Source organism: Talpa occidentalis, unplaced genomic scaffold (assembly GCF_014898055.3).
Source record: "Talpa occidentalis isolate TD23 unplaced genomic scaffold, MPIMG_talOcc4v2.1 talOcc4.3, whole genome shotgun sequence".
Taxonomy (NCBI): Eukaryota; Metazoa; Chordata; class Mammalia; order Eulipotyphla; family Talpidae; genus Talpa; species Talpa occidentalis.
In genome coordinates this window covers 24,729,577-24,748,637 of record NW_023603184.1, presented here as the reverse complement: position 1 = coordinate 24,748,637, position 19,061 = coordinate 24,729,577, and the positions used below count along the sequence as shown (strand labels likewise).

Here is a 19,061-nt window from a genome sequence, read left to right as displayed (position 1 = left end):
TCACCTTCCTTTGCCCCCACCCTCACCCTCCAGCTCTCTTCTTTGCCCACTGACAGTCTCTAGACAGCCCCTGCTCATACCTCATACTGGGAGATGTCATGGTGAAATCAGGTTTTATGCAAAGAGACATTTATTCCATATGGGAATATGAAGAACTGGGGCCTTAGGTTTATTCTCTGGAGAATTTTCACCTAAGGGGTTGAGTTCTAATCTCTTTAGTTACCACAGAAAAATACTGGAAAGTATTCATGGAATGGTTCTGAGTACTCCAGGGAATGGAGTCTCTAGAGCATATGGAAGTTTCAAAGCTATATAATGTTCTAGATTAATTGAATGGACTCATTAAATTGTATTTGTGAACAGGTAACTTTTGGCTAAAAGTTAGATTTATGATAAAGTAGAGGGACACACAAGGGACAGAGCCAATAGGTAAGAATGTGCAGATTATGCTTGTGTGACTGTTCGTTGGAGATACTGTTGAAATGATGTCTCTGTTCTCAGATCACTAAATACAGCTGAAATATTTTTATCAGTAGAACACTTTCTTTATGCTAGTCAATTTCCTTTTCATTCCTTGCAGAAAAATGTTTAGGCAGTATAAAATGTATAAGAGCTTTGCATGCACCAATCACAAAATCTAGGAAGTTGTCATTTGGAAAGGAACTTGGTAAATAATTCCAGTTGTTATCTTTTTAATTGGAAGGTTGAAACTTGGAGAAAGGAGTGACCTATCTATGCTTCCAAGTCAGTGAGGTATCCACGATGATATTAGGATGGTCTAAGTTGCAAAAAGAGGGGTAGTATTTATGATCATACAATGCCTTTTGGTCATTCCATGACATGTTTCCAGTTGTGTTATATAGGGAACAATAAATTTTCTATTTTGAAATCTATCCAATTTTGAATATTTGTGCCTGACTACAAGTTTTTCTTTTGTTCCATTAGAAGTGAGTTTAAATATTTCATCTTGAAATATTTATTATTATTAATATGTGAGATTTTTGTCAACCAGAATATAAATATAGCTTATACAGATGTTCGATTTTGATAGGTGGCTATGGTCAAAATCAGACTTAAGTCAAGTTGCCTCTACAATATGATATTCTGCTGGTTTTCCTCCCACAACATTGTATTCCCTCAGTTTTGCTGTGTCTTTTTGTCTTCCTGGCTTTCTCATTTGCCACATAAACTTCCCTGATTTTGAAAACATTACTCAAAGATCGGTAGGCCTTCATTCTACTCCAGAGTTGTCATTAAATCCCTTTTGAATCGAACAAGTCAGCCTGCCTTCTTTATTCCCCTTCCTGTTTGCTAAAGACCCAAAACCCATGGCTTCTGGTGACTGTAGCGCTTCACCCCTCCTTGTCCCACATTCAGAAGTATCTTTCATTAAAATTTCTAAAGCATTTGCTATTATCTTGCTTCTCACCAGTGTGGTGGTTTTTCTTTTTGTTTAGACACTTCATTCCTTAAAGGTAGAGTTTGTGTTCTTCTAACTTGTGAGCATTTAAGAAGAAATAATTGTTTAGCATCTGTTATGGGTCAGAGACTACAGCATTGTGAATATAGCAAAGAACAAAGAAAATCTTTGTTGTGCTGAGTTTATGTGCTAGTGAAGCAGTTTGTTTAATTGCATCCAGGTATAAGAGCTGGGAGTTAGAAACACCATGTTAAGGAGTGAGGTCTTACTTCCCCTTTTAGGTAGCATGGTCAGCTATATGTTGAGCTGCGGAATGAAAGATGTGTGATCTTGCAGAGACTAAATGTGCGACAAGAAGTATTTGCTGAATAATTAATGATTAAATGAACATCTTGATGAAAAATTTCACAGAAATAAGTGCAGAGAAAAAAGGTTGAACTTTTGAATACAGGTTTACTATGATTTTAAAAAGTTTTTTTTTCTTCTTCCCACCATCATTATGGCCATGAAGAACTGCCATGAAGAATTGGTTCCTGGAATTTCTCAATTAGGTAATGCCAATATACTTGGCCAGGTATAGTCTGGCTGAAAATCTGTGAACCGAAAGTGAATTCACACAGTTTACAGATCACCAATATGGATACATCTAAAATATAAGCCCTTTGTTTCTGCAGAGTGCTGTCATATTAGCCAGTCATTTTTACTTAAAAAATATTTATAAGAGGTATGAATCATTTTGTTGCACTTCTAATTATCAGATCATCAGCCCTTTGGTGGTTGTCTTTTCCTTTTTGTCACTTTTTGACACTTTAATTTTTGTATTTCTTAGCTTGATATTTATACAAAAGTGGAAAGTAGATTACCACTTTGACAATGTAATCTGAATGAGACCTATAAAATATGGTTATAAAATGGGACCTATAAAATGAGGCTATAAAATATCATTTGCTTTAAGGCTAGGTTTAACTTTTAAGCTACGGAGCATATGAGTTGCAATTGAATTTTGATACTGTGATGTGATTTGTGGATAGAATTCTGAGACAGAAACCTTCTTTTCTCCCTTTTTATTTGAAAGATTCAATAATTCGAATAACTGGCAACTCTTCAAAATTGCCAGGTAAATTTCCATGTGGATAGGGTCTTATTTCACTCTTCTACCAAAACTGTTTGGGGTAAATGCAGAGGCTGGGTCTAAGTTACTGGATTGTGACTTCACACTTCTGTTACTATGTCCATAAAAACTACACACACTCAAAACTGAAATGAAAAGGCAGAATCAGAGCTCTGTGGTTGAATTCATCCTCTTGGGCTTTTCTAACTATCCTGAACTGCAAGGGCAGCTCTTTGGGGTTTTCTTGGTGATTTACCTGGCTACTTTCACTGGAAATGTCATCATTATAGTTGTCATCTCCCTGGAACAGAGCCTCCATGTCCCCTTGTACCTGTTTCTCCTGAACTTGTCTGTGTTAGAAGTGAGTTACACTGCAGCTATTGTACCTGAAATGCTGGTGACCCTTTCCACTGAAAGAGCGACGATTACTTTTGCAGGCTGTTATTCACAGATGTACTGTATTCTCTTCTTTGGTGGGACTGAATGTTTTCTCCTGGGGGCAATGGCTTATGACCGCTACTCTGCCATCTGCCATCCTCTGAACTACCCAGTGATTATGAACAAAAGTGTTTTCAAGAAATTATTGATTTTCTCATGGGTTTCCTGGATAGTGGTGGCTACTGTACAGACCACATGGGTATTTAGTTTTCCCTTTTGTGGGCCCAATGAAATTGATCATATCTCTTGTGAAACCCCAGCAGTGCTGGAGCTTGCATGTGCAGACACTTATTTTTTTGAAATCTATGCATTCACTGGCACCATTTTGATTGTCTTAGTTCCTTTCCTGTTGATACTCTTGTCTTATGTTCGAATTCTCTTTGCCATCCTGAAGATTCCATCCAACACTGGGAGGCAGAAGGCATTTTCCACCTGTGCCTCCCATCTGACTTCTGTTACCCTCTTCTATGGCACGGCCATTATGACTTACTTACAGCCTAAATCTGGCTACTCTCCAGACACCAAGAAATTGATGTCATTGTCTTACTCCCTTCTTACTCCTCTGCTGAATCCACTGATTTACAGTTTGAGAAACAGTGAGATGAAACGAGCTTTCCTGAAATTATGGCGAAGAAAAGTGAATTTACACACATTCTGAGTGAGCAATGCGATATTTGGTTATTGTTTGCCTGAAGCCTATTGGAATTAGATTATGCTTAAATTAGCTTGCATTTTTTGAGATGAGTGTATTTAATTTGGAAGTTCCCCTCTTTGGGTACCCTCCCTCATTGTGCATCATCATTCATTTGTTATAGGACATACGAAGTAATAATGTATTGATTGGTTGTGAATGTCCAGGTTTTTACTGTATTGTTGCCATTAACATGAATCATCAACAAACTTCTTGCTCTGTATGTTCAAGTGTTCTAATGTTAATTTCTCTGTCGTGGTTTGAAGTGATTTGATTCAAGCCAAATTGCATCTGGTGGAATAAAAATTATGTTTATGTATAATTTTAGTGACAACAGCATAATTGCTTTTCAAAATGGTTGCGGCTCCTAAAGACTGACCTGAGCTCCAGCATGCTGCACTAAGCTAGACTCTCACAGACCAACATGAGATTTTATTTTCTGGAATGAAAATCCATTCCATGAATAAAAACATAATAAAACTATTTTGGAAGATCAAATTGTCTCTGCAACATGGGCTTTCATGGATTATAGTATTCACAACAGTATTTCCTTATATTTTCCCAGCTATTTATCTATTGTTGGTGGCTGTGAACTCCTTGGGAACTTCACTGAAGTTGCACTCAATATTTAGGACATTTTGCATTGTTTTTAAGAAAATTTTACATATCATTACAGTATGTCAGTTTCTAGTTTAGCATTTCAGAGTACATTTTTCCATTTTTAAGTTTTCTATATCGTTATTATTCTGATGTGTTATGCTGAGGAATGCTGCGGAGAAATCTGAGTCAGGATAGTAGGGTTGGGGTTGATATTACCAGACTAAGAGCATAGGCAGTGAGCATTTTCAAGAGCTATAATTCCTGTTCAGGGAAAAGTGCAGGCAACAACTGTGAGATCTAAGTATAGCAAGTGGGTTTGAGAAACAACAAGGAGGCTCATGACTGCGTGAGAATGAAAAATGGGTTTATGGAGATGAGCTCAGAGAGTAATAGGAGAAAAGAAATCCGACTATATTTGTGAGTGTCAATTGTGTATTGAATGGGATTGGGTATAAATACAGTGATAAATGTGACACAACTATTACTGTCTCCATAAGCCCTTTGGCCTGTGTCTAGAATGTTTCTATGCACTTTTCACTGAGGTCAATATACATATAGAATGTGTATAAATCATGATTCTACATGTTGATGATACCTCAAATTGAATCACCCTGTTACTGTTACTTACATGAAGAAATATTTAAAATCAATGCCCTTGGGATTTCAGGGCCACGATCATGGCAAGTACATACAGGCAGCATTTCCTACATCTGGTGTACATGCCTGCTTCTTACATGGGGTGAGATGTCCCGTGGTGAACAGTGTGGAAGGGGTCATGGATTGGGTTCTGTGGATGAAAACCCTTCTCTTTGCGACGACTGGCATATTTTACAGTGGACATAGATCAGATAAAATAAATTCCTCAGTGTTGTTGGTAGCCTTCTTGCTTCCAGAAGGAATGAACTTTCTTAAGAATGGAACTACTCTAAGAGAGCAGCTTAGGAAGAAGCTAAGGTAGCCTGACATCCAGTTCCGGACAAAGTCAGGCCAATAGATTCATTCATTTCTTCACTCTGATCTCAATTAATTGTTAAGTCAGTTTCAACTCACCCCAGACTCTCTTCATTACTCAGTAAGATGAAAAATGTTGTGTTTATAATGGAGTATTACTCGGCAATCAAAACAGATAAACTCATGCCATTCACAGCAACATGGATGGAGCTAGAAGGGATCATGCTCAGTGAAATAAGCCAGAAAAAAAAATACTGGATGGTTTCACTTACAGGAGGAATGTAGAGGATCCAAATAAGGGATCAGGGAACAAAAAAAAGTAATAATAATGAAGTGAAAATCAAAATAAACAAGCAACTATAAGTCAGAGACATTCTGCAGGGGAGGAGGAGAGAGAAGGATCAAAACAGGTGTGGGAAGAACACGAGGGACTATGGTGATGGTGCGCGGGTGATGGTGCACAGGTGATTGGTGCACGGGTGAAAATGAAGAACAATGTAAAAAATATATGAAATAAAAATATAATAAAAAAGAAAAATCTTGTGTTTATTTTGAAGAGACAATAATAGGAGATAAATGATTCTTTTCAAGTCACACTAGCTAGTCCAGATCTATTGAGTCTTGTTTAAAAGCTCTATATGTGGAATGAATCATGAAGACTTTTCCCCTTTAAACATGTCAGGGGCTAGAAATTTCATCTCAAAAGTCTCAAAGTTCTCAAATGAGGAAGGGGTAGCATCCAGGCTTTTACACAGAGGCTTCAATCCACACACTTTAACTTGTGTCCCACCTTTGCACTAACCAAGCATTTGATCTAAATCATTCTTCTCTCTCTAGCTCACCTGCCTTTGCTTATCCCCCACACGCTAGCTCTTTCTTCTCCATTTACAACCTCTATCCAGCCACTGCTTTCCCCTCCTATTGGGAGATGGCCTGGCGAATTGAGTCTCTCTTCTGAAGCAGTGATTATTCCCTACAGGAGTATGAAAGACTGGTTTGTGCCAAGCTTGTTCTCTTGAGCTTTTTCACTCGAGAGTTTGAGTTCAAGCCTCTTTGGTTAGCACAGAAAAATACTGAAAAGTGTTTATGAAATTATTCCAAGTTCTCCTGGGATGTATTCTCCGAGGCCTATGATTCAATGTTATAAATGTTCTAGAATTAGTGCTCTGAATCGCTGAATTGTATTTATGAAAAGGTAGCTTCTGACTAGAAGTATGACGTCTGATAAAGCAGAGGGACATTTAAAGAGACAGAGTCAATCGGTAAGAAAGTGTCTGTGTGACTGTTATTGGCTTCTCCTGTGCAGATCTCCTCAGTGATGGTCGGAGAGGCTAGAAGGGATGTCTCTGTGCTGGATAATCTCTGAACACAGCTTTGAAACATTTGAATTAGTAGCCTCTGTTTTTGATACTAGGCAATTTCTTTTTCTCTTCTTTTCCTCAAAAGGCTTAGGAAATAATTGGAGGTATAAAATTTTGATAGGCACTAATCAATAATTAGAAGTTTGCTTCTGGAAGTTTTCTTGATTAGTAAGTCCAACTTCTAATGTTTTCAATTTAAAGGCTGAACCTAGAATTGAATTTATGACTCAGTGTTTCACCTCAGGGAGGTGGCGTGACAGCATAAGGGTCTAAGTTATAGAGAAAGCATGTAGCATCTCTGGTTATTTATTCTTTCCATCATGAATGTCTTGTTTCATGACATTCTCTTAATCAGCCTTTACATGTTTCCTATTTTTGTTACATGTTACTCTAAATTTCAAAATTCTGCTATCCACTTTCAAACATTTGGAACTGGATGTACTTTCTTTTTTATTAAAATACTTTTAAGTTTTTGATCCTGCACAATCCATTTTACTAAATTCAGCAGGATTTTTGACAACCAAAATATAAGTATTACGATTTATGAATTATCTATAATATATTAATATATAGCTAATGAATTGATTTTAATACATGATTATGGTAATATTCAGAATTAGGTCAACTTGTCTTCTACTGCCTGCAAATGTCCAACTTATTTGAATTCAAGATACTACTACATGTCTACAGAGCACTGTGTCCTTCTGGGTTTTCATCTCTTCGTGAATTTGATTCATTTTAAAAATATTACACAATGGTCAGTGGGCTTGGATTCCAGTGCTAACTTGTCTTCAAAGACCTTTGAACTTGGGCATGACAGACTTCCTCCTTGTCTTTGTTGTCCCAGTGTATCTTCCCCTCGTGACATTTTGTAATTATGTTTGTTCACCTTCCCTCCCCATTCGGAAGTTACCTTAACCTTACGGAATATGTAAATGACTTGTCATTACTCTTGCTTCCCAATAACATTGTGTACTGATGTTACTTTTCTTCTTGACACTATTTCTTTAAGATATAGTCTGGGTTTTCCTAGTTGTTTTATTTATGCATTGCTTAAATGTTGAGTTAGCATCATTTTGGGCCAGGGACTATGGTGGGCATTGTAGATATGGCAAAGAACAGAACAAAATCTTGCCCTCTTGGAGCTTACACTTGGGGAAGGAATTAGATTACATATAATGAGGTAATGGGTGGAATGTTATTTGCTATTTTATGTGTTTTTTTTCAGTTCTCTGTTTAGCTGTGTGGTGTCAAATGTTTGCCTAAAATTGCTGTGCCAACAAAATGAAGGATGGCCTATCTGTGCTTTTTGAATAAGTAATGATTAAAAAAACTTATTAATAAAAGACAGTGGGGAGTGTGGAGAAAGAGTAGAGAGCAAAGGGGAGACAGAGTAAGAAAGAGAAAAAGAGAGAGAGAGAGATAGAGATAGAGAAACTTTTAAGTTACATTTTCACAATAATCAAAAATTGGGCTTTTTCTTAAGTCATCATGCTCACAGGAAGAATAGGCCATGGAGAAGCCAATCTCAATATAAAGCTTGGGCAGTTATCAGTAGACTGCAGTCAAGTCTCATAATTTACAAATAACCTAAGAGAGGTACTAATAAAATATGGCCCTCTTTTTGTGTTTCTGTAGTGTGGTCACATTTAATCAACTCACACACAACCATTTTGAACCTAATAAACATTTATAATAAATATACATCAAGTAGACTGAATTTTGGGGTTGTTATACGATTTTTTTTGTGAATACCATTTACTTTAGTCACTCTTTGACACTTTGTAATTGTGATATTGGATTTCATAGCTATATAAAATTGGGAAAATAAATGATACTTATAGCCATGTATAGAAATGGAACATAAATTACAACACACATTTGTTTTCAGCATTATGTTAAATTTTTCAAAGTATATAGTGTATGAGTTGCACCATAAGTACAAGAACTTAGATACTGTTTTGTGTTATTCAGATCAACTTGTAAGCCAAAATCATTCATTATCCTTTTATATCACCACACTATTCTGTAGGAATAGATTCCTGTTTATAGATGTTGCCATTGTTATTTGGGGTAAATGCAAACTAAAACTCTCAGCTATCAGTCTGTGACTTTATGCTTTTATATTATGTCATAAAAACGATACATGCTCCAACAGAAATGAAAAAGCAAAATCAGAGCTCGGTGGTTGAATTTATCCTTTTGGGCTTTTCTAACTTTCCTGAACTCCAAAAACAACTTTTTGGTGTTTTCTTGATTATTTACCTAGTAACTGTGATGGGAAATGCCATTATTATAGTCATCATCTCTCTGGCACAGAGTCTCCATGTCCCCATGTACCAATTTCTCCTGAACTTGTCTGTGGTGGAAGTGAGTTTCAGCGCAGCCATTATGCCTGAGATGCTGGTGGTCCTCTCCACTGAAAAAACGACAATTACTTTTGCAGGTTGTTTTGCACAAATGTATTTCATTCTTCTTTTTGGTGGGACTGAATGTTTTCTCCTGGGGGCAATGGCTTATGACAGATTTGCTGCAATTTGCCATCCTCTGAACTACCCAGTGATTATGAACAAAAATGTTTTCATGAAATTAGTAATGTTCTCATGGGCCTCAGGGATCATGGTGGCTACTGTGCAGACCACATGGGTATTTAGTTTTCCCTTTTGTGGCCCCAATGAAATTAATCATCTCTCCTGTGAAACCCCAGCAGTGCTGGAGCTTGCATGTGCAGACACCTTTTTTTTTGAAATCTATGCATTCACTGGCACCATTTTGATTATCTTAGTTCCATTCTTGTTGATACTATTGTCTTATGTTCGTATTCTCTTTGCCATCCTGAAGATGCCATCCAACACTGGGAGGCAGAAGGCCTTTTCTACCTGTGCCTCCCATCTGACGTCTGTTACCCTCTTCTATGGCACAGCCAATATGACTTATTTACAGCCCAAGTCTGGCTACTCTCCAGACAGCAAGAAACTGATATCTCTGTCCTACTCACTTCTTACCCCTCTGCTGAATCCACTGATCTACAGTTTTCGAAACAGTGAGATGAAAAGAGCTTTGATGAAATTATGGCAGAGAAGAATTGACTTACACACATTTTGACTGTTTCGAGAGCCATGTGATACTCGGTCACTGCCTGACTGAACTGTATTAAATTCACTAATGTTAAAAATAGTTTTCATCTTGATGTGATTATATTTAGTTTATTGAATTCTCTAAATTTCAAAATATATCAGTGATACCAGCCTTTCAAAATTGTATCATCATTTTTAATATATTTATAAATTTTGATGACATATGATGTAATAATTTATTCTCCCATACTTCTATTATGATTGTCCAGGTCATTCTGTATTGTCATTAAGACAAAGCTTCAATAAATACCTCGTTTCATATGTTCATATGTAGTGGTGTTTTATTTCTCTGGCAGATTCTTCAAAGTAGACAAATAAGATGAAGAGTAACTCTGTGCTTTAGATTTTAGTAGCTCTTGCAGAATTCCCTTTCAAAATGACTGCAAGTTCTGCAGACATACCTGAGAGTTCACTGTACTACACTATCAGGGGGAGAGCCAACAAATAAGTTAGATTTTAAAAATTTGTTGTGAAAACTGAGGAAACAATGTGCTTTTGGGAGCCCAAACTGGCTTCACTTCATGAGCTCACACAGATTACAATATCAAAATGGATTTCTCTTGGTATTTTTTCCACACATTACCTAATGTTGGTGATCAAAAAAGTGAAGGAGAACTTTCCAAAAAGTTGATATTATTCATTTAGATACCACTGTTTTCTGAAGCTTTGTTAAATTTCCTGTTGTACACCAAAATTGCCCTCCAGAGACTTTATTTATAAACAATGGATGAATTTATTTTTTTGTTGTGGGAAAACAGTGTGAATAATTGTGCATATTTTCTATGGTCCTTGATTCCCATCACTAGCTATAGTCTTTTTTAGTATGAATGGCCTCTCATTTGCAACATTTGAGGCATTTCATGTTTGCATGTTTCTGTTATTGAATAGAGAGAACCCTTTTACATGAGCTCCTATAACTCCTAGAATTTCTACTCTGTGGTTATTAATAAAAGAGTAATAGCTATTCTCCCATTGGTAGTTGTTATTCAGCTGTGGAAAAATTAATTTTACTGCTTCTGTGAAAATTAGAAGGGCAGGTACAAAATGGATTGGATTTTTACAGAAGGAAATTTATTTATTTATTTATTTATTTATTTTTAAAGATTCATTTATTTACACATACAAGAACTGGGGTACAGGCCAGAGGTGCAGGGGTGGGTGAGAGAATTCACCAGAGACAGAGTGGGGAACAGAACAGGCAGATTAACAGAAAAACACTGCTGAGGGGAGCAGCGGGCAAGTCAGGAAGGGTCTGCTGTGCCATGTGGGTATCTCCCTGTCTGGGGATTGAACTTGTGCTGCAGTGACTGCAGTGAGCTTCATAAGTTGCATTTTAACCCCTTGTGCCACCAAGGAGGCCCCCAAAAGGAAATTTAAAGATCAAAGAGTAAAACCAGTTTGAGTAAATTTTGAATATTATATTATTTTTCAGTGACTCATTAGACAGGCACATATTGATCCTCTTAATAGATTCTGTCTCTTAACTGTCCCGAAATTTCATTCAGGAGACTACTATATGAAAAAACATACACATTTTGGGGATCACAGAGGAGGAAGAGAGAGAGAAATTGGCAAAACAAAACTTGAAATAATAGCTAAAGTCATCTCAAACTTAAGGAGAGAAATGGATATACAGAATCAAGATGATCAAATGTCCCTAATATGTTGAATCCAAAAAGAACTATGCCAATATATAGTATTCTTAAATTGTCAATAGAAAAAGACAGAGAACTTTGAAAGCGACAAGAGAAAAGTGACTCATCATATACATGGTTGCCCCCATGAAACCATGAGTGAATTTCTGAACAGTAAATTTGTATGCTAGAAAAGAGTGGGATAATAAATCCAAAATATCAAAATAACAACACAAAAACAACAACAAACTCCTATCAAGTAAGAATACCTAGCAAACTGTCTTTCAGAAATGAAGGCAAGATAAAAATTCCCCAAACAAACAAAAGTTGAGGACATGCATTACCACTAAATATTCCATAAAATTCATCTAAAGGATGTTCTTAAAGATGAAATGAAAGGATAGTAATTAATAATATCTTTAAAATATCAGAATGCATAAAAATCAGCAGTAAAGCAATAAAAAGCAGAAGCAATAGAAGTAAAACCAAGTGGAACTATACCAAGCCCCATTTACAATAGCCTGCAAAACAAAATACCTGTGAATGAATTTAACTAAGGAGGTGAAATACTAATTAACAAAAGAAATTGGTAAAAGAAATTGAAAAAGACATAAATAAATGGAAAGAGTCCATACCTGTAGATTACAAGAATTAATATTGTTAAAATGTCCATATTACCCAAAACAATCTACAGATTCAATGCAATTTCTATGAAAATTCCAATGGTATTTTTCACAAAAATAGTAAAAATACCCTAAAAATCTTATAGAACCAAAAGACCCCAAATACACAAAGCATCCTGAAAAAGAATAACAAAGTTGGACATATCATACTTTCTGACTTCAAACTACATTCCAAAGCTAGAGTAATCAAAAACAGTATGATGTTGGCATAAACACAGGCCAGTGGAATAGAATTAAGAGCCCAGAAATAAACTCTTACATATAGGGTGAACTATTATTTGACAAGGGAAACATGATACTCACTTGGAAATATATAGTCTCCAATAAATAATGCTGGAAAAACTAGATATTCACATGTAAAATAAAGAAACTGGCATCTTATGTTGTACTATTCACAACAATTAACTCTATACAGATTAAAGGCTTGGACATAAGACCTAAAGTCTTAAAGTTCTAGAAGAAAACATAGGAAAAAAATGCTTTGACATTGGTGTAGGGTAAATGAGTGAAAATCAGGCTTTTTTCCTGCCTTGCCACCTCTAGTGTGGATGTCCAGGGCTGAGAGGCATCGGTGTGGAAAAAAGCTTGTTGACTTCATTTACCTTACAATTAGTCTTGGCAATGATTTTTTGGATATGATACCAAAAGCACACGTAATAGAAGAAAAATCAACAAGTGGAACTACACCAAACTAAAAAGCTTCTGCAGAGCCAATGAAAAACAAGATGAATTCCAATGTGCCTATTAAAAGATCCCCAGGTTACTCGGATGTACTTTAAAATGGGAAACATTGTTGTATAGTAGATTTATAGCTTTATAATAAAGATGAGTTATTTATTTCCTTTAGTACTCCTCTGCCATCAAATAATTTCAACTCATTACCTCATATTAATTTACTGACAGTTTCCTAAAACTGTGATGTGTTTGTGTGATTCTTGGCTCATCTATGCCTGCTTGCTTACCTTTGTGTTAAAGGGCAGTCTTTACTACTAGGTTACCTATCCAGTTCTCATTGTTTCAAATAAGAGGATCATAGGTTTTGTCCTCCAAGAAGTGATTACAGTGATTCTTGGAGTTATAATGCATCAGAATCACTTGGAAGGATGTTAAAACACAGATTGCACAGAGTGTCTGTTTCAGTAGATCTATGGGGAAGCCTGCTAATTTGTGTTTCAAATGAGTTCCCTGGTGGCTCTGAAGATGACCTGGGCACCACACATTGAGAACCACAACTCTAGAAAGCTCAGTCCTCTTACTTCTGTAGTCAGCATTTCTTATGCTTGACTGGCTGATGCATGGGTGTTATCCTACCATGGCGAATGAGGAGGAGGGATCTTTGGATTGGAATCTTTGGATTGGAACAGTGAATGAGAACACTGTTTTATCAGGATTACTTTTATATTTCCTACTCACACATATAAAATAGAAAGAACCTCTCTAAATATTGTTGGTAACCTGTTGTTGCTAGGGTCAGGTGATTTTTGGAGAATGGACTGGCTCCAGGAAAGCAGTGATGAGTAGATGAAGGTAACCTGTGTTCTGGCCAGTCGTCCAGTTCTGGACAAAGCCAAGTTGGCAGATTTATTTATCTCTTCATTCTTCTGGGACTGAGCCAAACTCAGTAATCTCCTCAAGCCAGTTTCGGTTGATCCCAATCCCTGTTTCTCATATATACTTGTGAGATTAATAATAGTGTTTCTTTTAGAGAAAGAAATAGAATCAGAGAAGATAAATGATTTACTCAAGTCATACAAAGTTGTGCAGATCTTTTGCCCTCTAGTTTAAAATCTCTGTCTGTTAAATTAATTGGGGTGACATCTTAAAAAAAATTAAGCGACTTTTTATTTCTACTAGAAATGATAGAAAGCTTATGGATGAGCCAAGGGGTAGTTCCCAGGCATTCTACAAAGATGTTTGTATTTGTCTTAATTGGTTTCCACCACTGCACAAACTGGCATTCCATCTAGTCATTTCTCTACCTCTGGTTCACCTGCCTTTGCTCCTACCCTCACCCAGCAGGTCCTCTTTCCCCACTACAACATTTATTCAGCCTCTGCTTTCCTCTCCTATTGGGAGGGGTCATGGTGAAATTGAGTCTCTTGTGTGAAGAGGAATGTATTCCCTATAGGAATTATAAAAGACTGATGCTCCAAGTTTGTCCTCTTGAGCTCTCTCACCTGAGGGGCCAAATTCAGACCTCTTTTGTAATCACAGAAAAAACTGAAACATGTTTATAAAGTGCCTCTAAATTCTCTAGAGATGGATTCTCCAGGGCATATATTTTAATGTCATATAATGTTCAAGAATCACTGCATTATATAATTGAGAAGGTAGCTATTGACTAGAGGTAAAACTTCTGATAAAGTAGAGGGACATTTAAAGAGAGTCAATAGGTAAGGAAGTGCAGATTCTGCTGTGTAGCTGTGCATGGGTTTCAATTACAGTTGTTCTCATTCGTGGTTGGAGATGTTTGAAAAAATGCCTCAGTGCTCAGAATTCACTCAACAATGTGAACATTTGAATTGCTAGACTATTTTCGGTACTAGTCAGTTTCTTTTTCTTCCCTTTCAGAGACAAGTTTGGGTAATAATTAAAGTTACAAGTACTTACGTGCACAAAATTTCAAAAGTTAGAAGTTTGCAACTGAAGGGAATTTGGTAGATAAATTTTAGCTTCTAACATTTTCGACAGAAGGTTGAAACAGAGAAGGAAGTGATTGAAGTTTGTCACTTTAGTGAGTTGCTCAAGACAACAGTGGGGTCTTCCTAGTTATGGAAAAAATGTGGAGCTATTGTTATTTGCTCTTTCCCACTCACAAATGTTTTGTTCTATAAGATACTTTTAATGAGTTCTTTAAAGTTTTTCATTTTCTTTATATAATATATAAATTTTCTAATTTTCAAAATTTTATCTACTTAAAAATTTTTGTAACTGAGTAGATGTTATTTTTTCCTTCAGAAATGGGTTTCAATGTTTGTATCTATGACCATATTTTACTAATTTGAGTTGATTTTTTGACATCAGAAATGTAAATGTTATAGTTAATACTGATATTTAATTTTAATGGGTTATTACAGACAAACAGTAATAAGTTAACTTGCCTTCTGTTATCTGCTAATGTCCTACTGATCTGTGCTCAAGGCATCTGCACATGTCTTCACTTGCTGTGTCCCTTTGTTCTCCTGGGTTCTTCACCTCTTACAGTGCTTTCCTGCTAGTTCTCAAACCGTGCAAGACTGGTAAGACTCCATCCAGGGCTAAGTGTCACTCTCCTCCTAATTCCTTTCTCCTTACACCTCATGTGTGCCCCTTAGATGGCATCCTACAATTATGGTTGTTCCCTCTTCTATCAAAGTTAATTTTTCCCTCATTGAAATGTCTGAAGCTCTTGCTATTACCTCTGCTTCCCAAAGTGTTGTGTTTTGGTTTCACTTTTCTTTAGACACACTATTATTTAAAGCATAGTGGATTTTCATCATTTTAAAAATTCTTTCATTCATCAGATAATGACAGTATCTATTTTTGGTGAGGAATTACAGGCATTATGAATATAGCAAAGAACAGAACAAAATCTTTGACCCCTGGAGTTTATATTTTAGGAAGGAAGTTATATTTTACTTGTATGTATAATCAAATCTACAGATAAATATGTATATTCTGAATGAGGAGGGAACAAGCATAAACTTAGAATGTTATGTGTTAACAACACATGAGGTATAAGGAGAAAACAATGTGGAGTGATGGCTTCTTCAGATTATATGCATACACATACATACATGTGTATATGTGCTTGTATATAATGGCAATTTGTGATAATGGAGAAAAATGAATAAGGCATATGAGAGAGAGATTAGAGAGTTCTACGGTAAGGGTGGAATACTATTTTATGTAGGATTTCCAACTCTGTACAAATGAAATTTGCTGAACCTAGAAAATGGTGGGTGCTCAGTTCTTGTTGAATAATTAATAATCAAATTAATAAACTTTCTGGTGATGGAGGGGATGTTGAAATCAGTTTCAGAATGATCAAAATTGAACTTTTCTGAAGCCATCAAGATCACAAGGATGAGCCATAAAGAAGGGACCCTTAAATTTTTCCCTGGAGGTCAACCCCATGATAACTGGCTATCACCAGTCTGCACAGACATCAGTCAGCTCAATCAATTCACATTATTTACATGTCACCTAAGATGGTACAGCTCAAATACAACCTCTGTGTGTTTTTGCAGTTTTCATGTCTAATTGGGTCAATTATAGGCATTTTGAACATGATGAATATTTATAATAAATATAAATCAACTGTGTGAAAATTTTGAATTGTTAGGTTATTCTCAAAATATTTATATTTTGAAAAATATAAATATATATTATTGTCTACCTTTTAACACTTTATTTTTTTGTTTTAAACTATATATATATATATATATATAAAATTGGGAAAATAGATGATGGTGATAGTAAAGTCATTGAATGGAACCTAAGTTATGAAACATTATTTTTCAAATTAATTTTTTATAACTAATTTTTTTATTTACATCTTTTACATCATTGTGTATTCCCTGTAAAATTCCCACCACCAATTCACCTGTGAACCTTCACCATAGTGTCTTGTGCTCTTCCCTCTCCTGTTTTGATCCCTCTGCCTCCCCATTCCTTGCAGAATGTCTTTTATTTATGGTTGCCTGCTGGTTTTGTTTTCATTATTATTGTTATTATTATTGTTCCCCCAATCCCTTATTTGGATCTCCCTATATACCTCCTATAAGTGAAACCATTTGACATTTTTCTTTTTCCTTCTGGCTTATTTCACTGAACATGATACCTTCTAGCTCTGTCCATGTTGTTGAGGTTGCTGCGAATGGCATGAGTTTATCATTTTAGATTGTTGAATAGTATTCCATTGTGTATATATACCACATCTTCTTGATCCAGGCATCTATTTTGGGGCATTTGGGTGGTGAAACTTTATTCTTTTTTAAATATAGGTAACCTTGGTTTACAACACTATGTGATTTGAGGTATAGGTATAAAACATTTTTGTTTCTTTTAAGAATGTGTTTAATTTTCAAACTCTACAATGAATACATTGAAAAAATTTTTGGGTATTATTTTGTCCTTTTCAGACAAGATTTCTGAACCAGGATGTGAAAGATTCACAAACCATTCTCCAAAATCATCAAACTGAATTTCTTCCAATATGAGCTCATTTTTACATCATCTGCCAAGACTGTCTGGGGTGAATGCAAAGGCTGCTTCTGAGCTGTTTGACTATGACCTCATACTTTACATACTTTGTCCATGAATACAAGACTTCTCTATTGAAATGAAAAGGCAAAATCAAAGCTCTGTAATTGAGTTCATTCTTCTGGGCTTTTCAAACTTTCCTGAACTCCAACAGCAGCTCTTTGTGGTTTTCTTGATTATTTATCTGGTGACCCTCATTGGAAATGCCATCATTATAGCCATCATCTCACTAGACCAGAGACTCCACGTCCCCATGTACCTGTTCCTCCAGAATTTGTCTGTAGTGGACATGAGTATCAGTGCAGTCATTATACCTGAGATGCTGGTGGTCTTCTCCACTGAGAAAACACCCATTTCATTCATGAGTTGTTTTGCACAGATGTATTTCATACTTTTTTTTGGTGGGACTGAATGTTTTCTCCTGGGGGCAATGGCTTATGACCGCTATGCTGCCATCTGCCATCCTCTGAGCTACCCAGTGATCATGAACAAAAGCACTTTCATGAAATTCGTTTTATTCTCATGGGGCCTGGGTTTCATGTTGGGTACTGTGCAAACGTCATGGGTGTCCAGTTTTCCCTTCTGTGGCCCCAACGAGATCAATCACATCTCCTGTGAAACCCCAGCAGTGCTGGAGCTTGCATGTTCAGACACCTTTTTGTTTGAAATCTATGCGTTTACTGGTACTGTTTTAATTATCTTAGTTCCATTCCTGTTGATACTCTTGTCTTATGTTCGAATTCTCTTTGCCATCCTGAAGATGCCATCCAACACTGGGAGGCAGAAGGCCTTTTCTACCTGTGCCTCCCATCTTACTTCTGTTACCCTCTTCTATGGCACAGCTAATATGACCTATTTACAGCCCAAAAATAGCTACTCCCCAGACACCAAGAAACTGATATCTCTGTCCTACTCACTTCTTACCCCTATGCTGAATCCACTGATCTACAGTTTTCGAAACAGTGAGATGAAAAGAGCTTTGATGAAATTATGGCGAAGAAAAGTCGACTTACACACTTTCTGACTGTTTTGAGAGCCATGTGAAAGTTGGTCATTACATGATTGAACTGTATTTAAATTTAATAAATAGTTGAAACAGTTTGCAACTCTTGATATGAGTTTCTTTAACATTTTGAGTTATGAAAATTTGATGTAATATTAGGGGCATCTTTTAAATAAATTTTGATCAAGGCAACATTGGTTTACAACATTATATAAGTTTCAAGTATACCATATTATAATTGATATATGTACATACTATATTGTGATCACCACCTAAATTCTAGTTTCTCCATCACCATATAATGCATCTAGGAGAAACTTCACAAATTAATGTTTTGGTTTTTTTTCCTAGAGGCATAATCTATGAACACTTTCGTATTAGAGTTTCTTCAAAAGTTTGTTGATGGTCATGCAGTACTTTTTCTCTTTAGAAAATATGTAATAAATTATTTTGTACATTAATACATTATGGTACTTCAATTTCTGTAGAGCACATTTCACAAAGTGATTGGGTCAAAGCAACTATGAATTTGTAAACTTTTATAAATATTGCTACTTACTTTTTAAAATAATAGAAATAACTCCAGGTTGACTTTGCTGTTTTTTTCATTATCTTTGTACCTATCCCTGCCAAAAATTGAGGGTGGAAGTGCAAACTGATATGACTTTCAGAAAAAGAATTTTCATCAGCAGATTGCTGAAAACTTGTGGGTGATATTTTAATATTGTATAATACTATTTTCATTTGCACATAGAAAAATATAAGCAAAAATTTTGATGGAATCCCAT

The 19,061-nt window shown here is 36.0% G+C and overlaps 3 protein-coding genes across 3 annotated transcripts; all 3 read left to right on the top strand.

Moving 5' to 3' along the window:
• Positions 1-2,682: 2,682 nt before the first annotated feature.
• LOC119254568 (olfactory receptor 10A3-like) lies at positions 2,683-3,627 on the top strand. Its single transcript, XM_037521678.1, has one exon. The coding sequence runs from the start codon at positions 2,683-2,685 to the stop codon at positions 3,625-3,627; it is 945 nt and encodes a 314-aa protein (XP_037377575.1).
• A 5,105-nt stretch (positions 3,628-8,732) lies between these two features.
• On the top strand, positions 8,733-9,677 carry LOC119254567 (olfactory receptor 10A3). The gene has a single exon (XM_037521677.1). It carries the CDS (start codon positions 8,733-8,735, stop codon positions 9,675-9,677), a length of 945 nt encoding a protein of 314 aa, XP_037377574.1.
• A 7,672-nt stretch (positions 9,678-17,349) lies between these two features.
• On the top strand, positions 17,350-18,294 carry LOC119254566 (olfactory receptor 10A6). Its single transcript, XM_037521676.1, has one exon. It carries the CDS (start codon positions 17,350-17,352, stop codon positions 18,292-18,294), a length of 945 nt encoding a protein of 314 aa, XP_037377573.1.
• The last annotated feature ends 767 nt before the right edge of the window (positions 18,295-19,061 follow it).

Coding starts and splice junctions, on each gene's coding strand:
- LOC119254567 (XM_037521677.1), top strand. CDS start 8,733: ATGAAAAAGCAAAATCAGAGCTCGGTGGTTGAATTTATCCTTTTGGGC.
- LOC119254566 (XM_037521676.1), top strand. CDS start 17,350: ATGAAAAGGCAAAATCAAAGCTCTGTAATTGAGTTCATTCTTCTGGGC.
- LOC119254568 (XM_037521678.1), top strand. CDS start 2,683: ATGAAAAGGCAGAATCAGAGCTCTGTGGTTGAATTCATCCTCTTGGGC.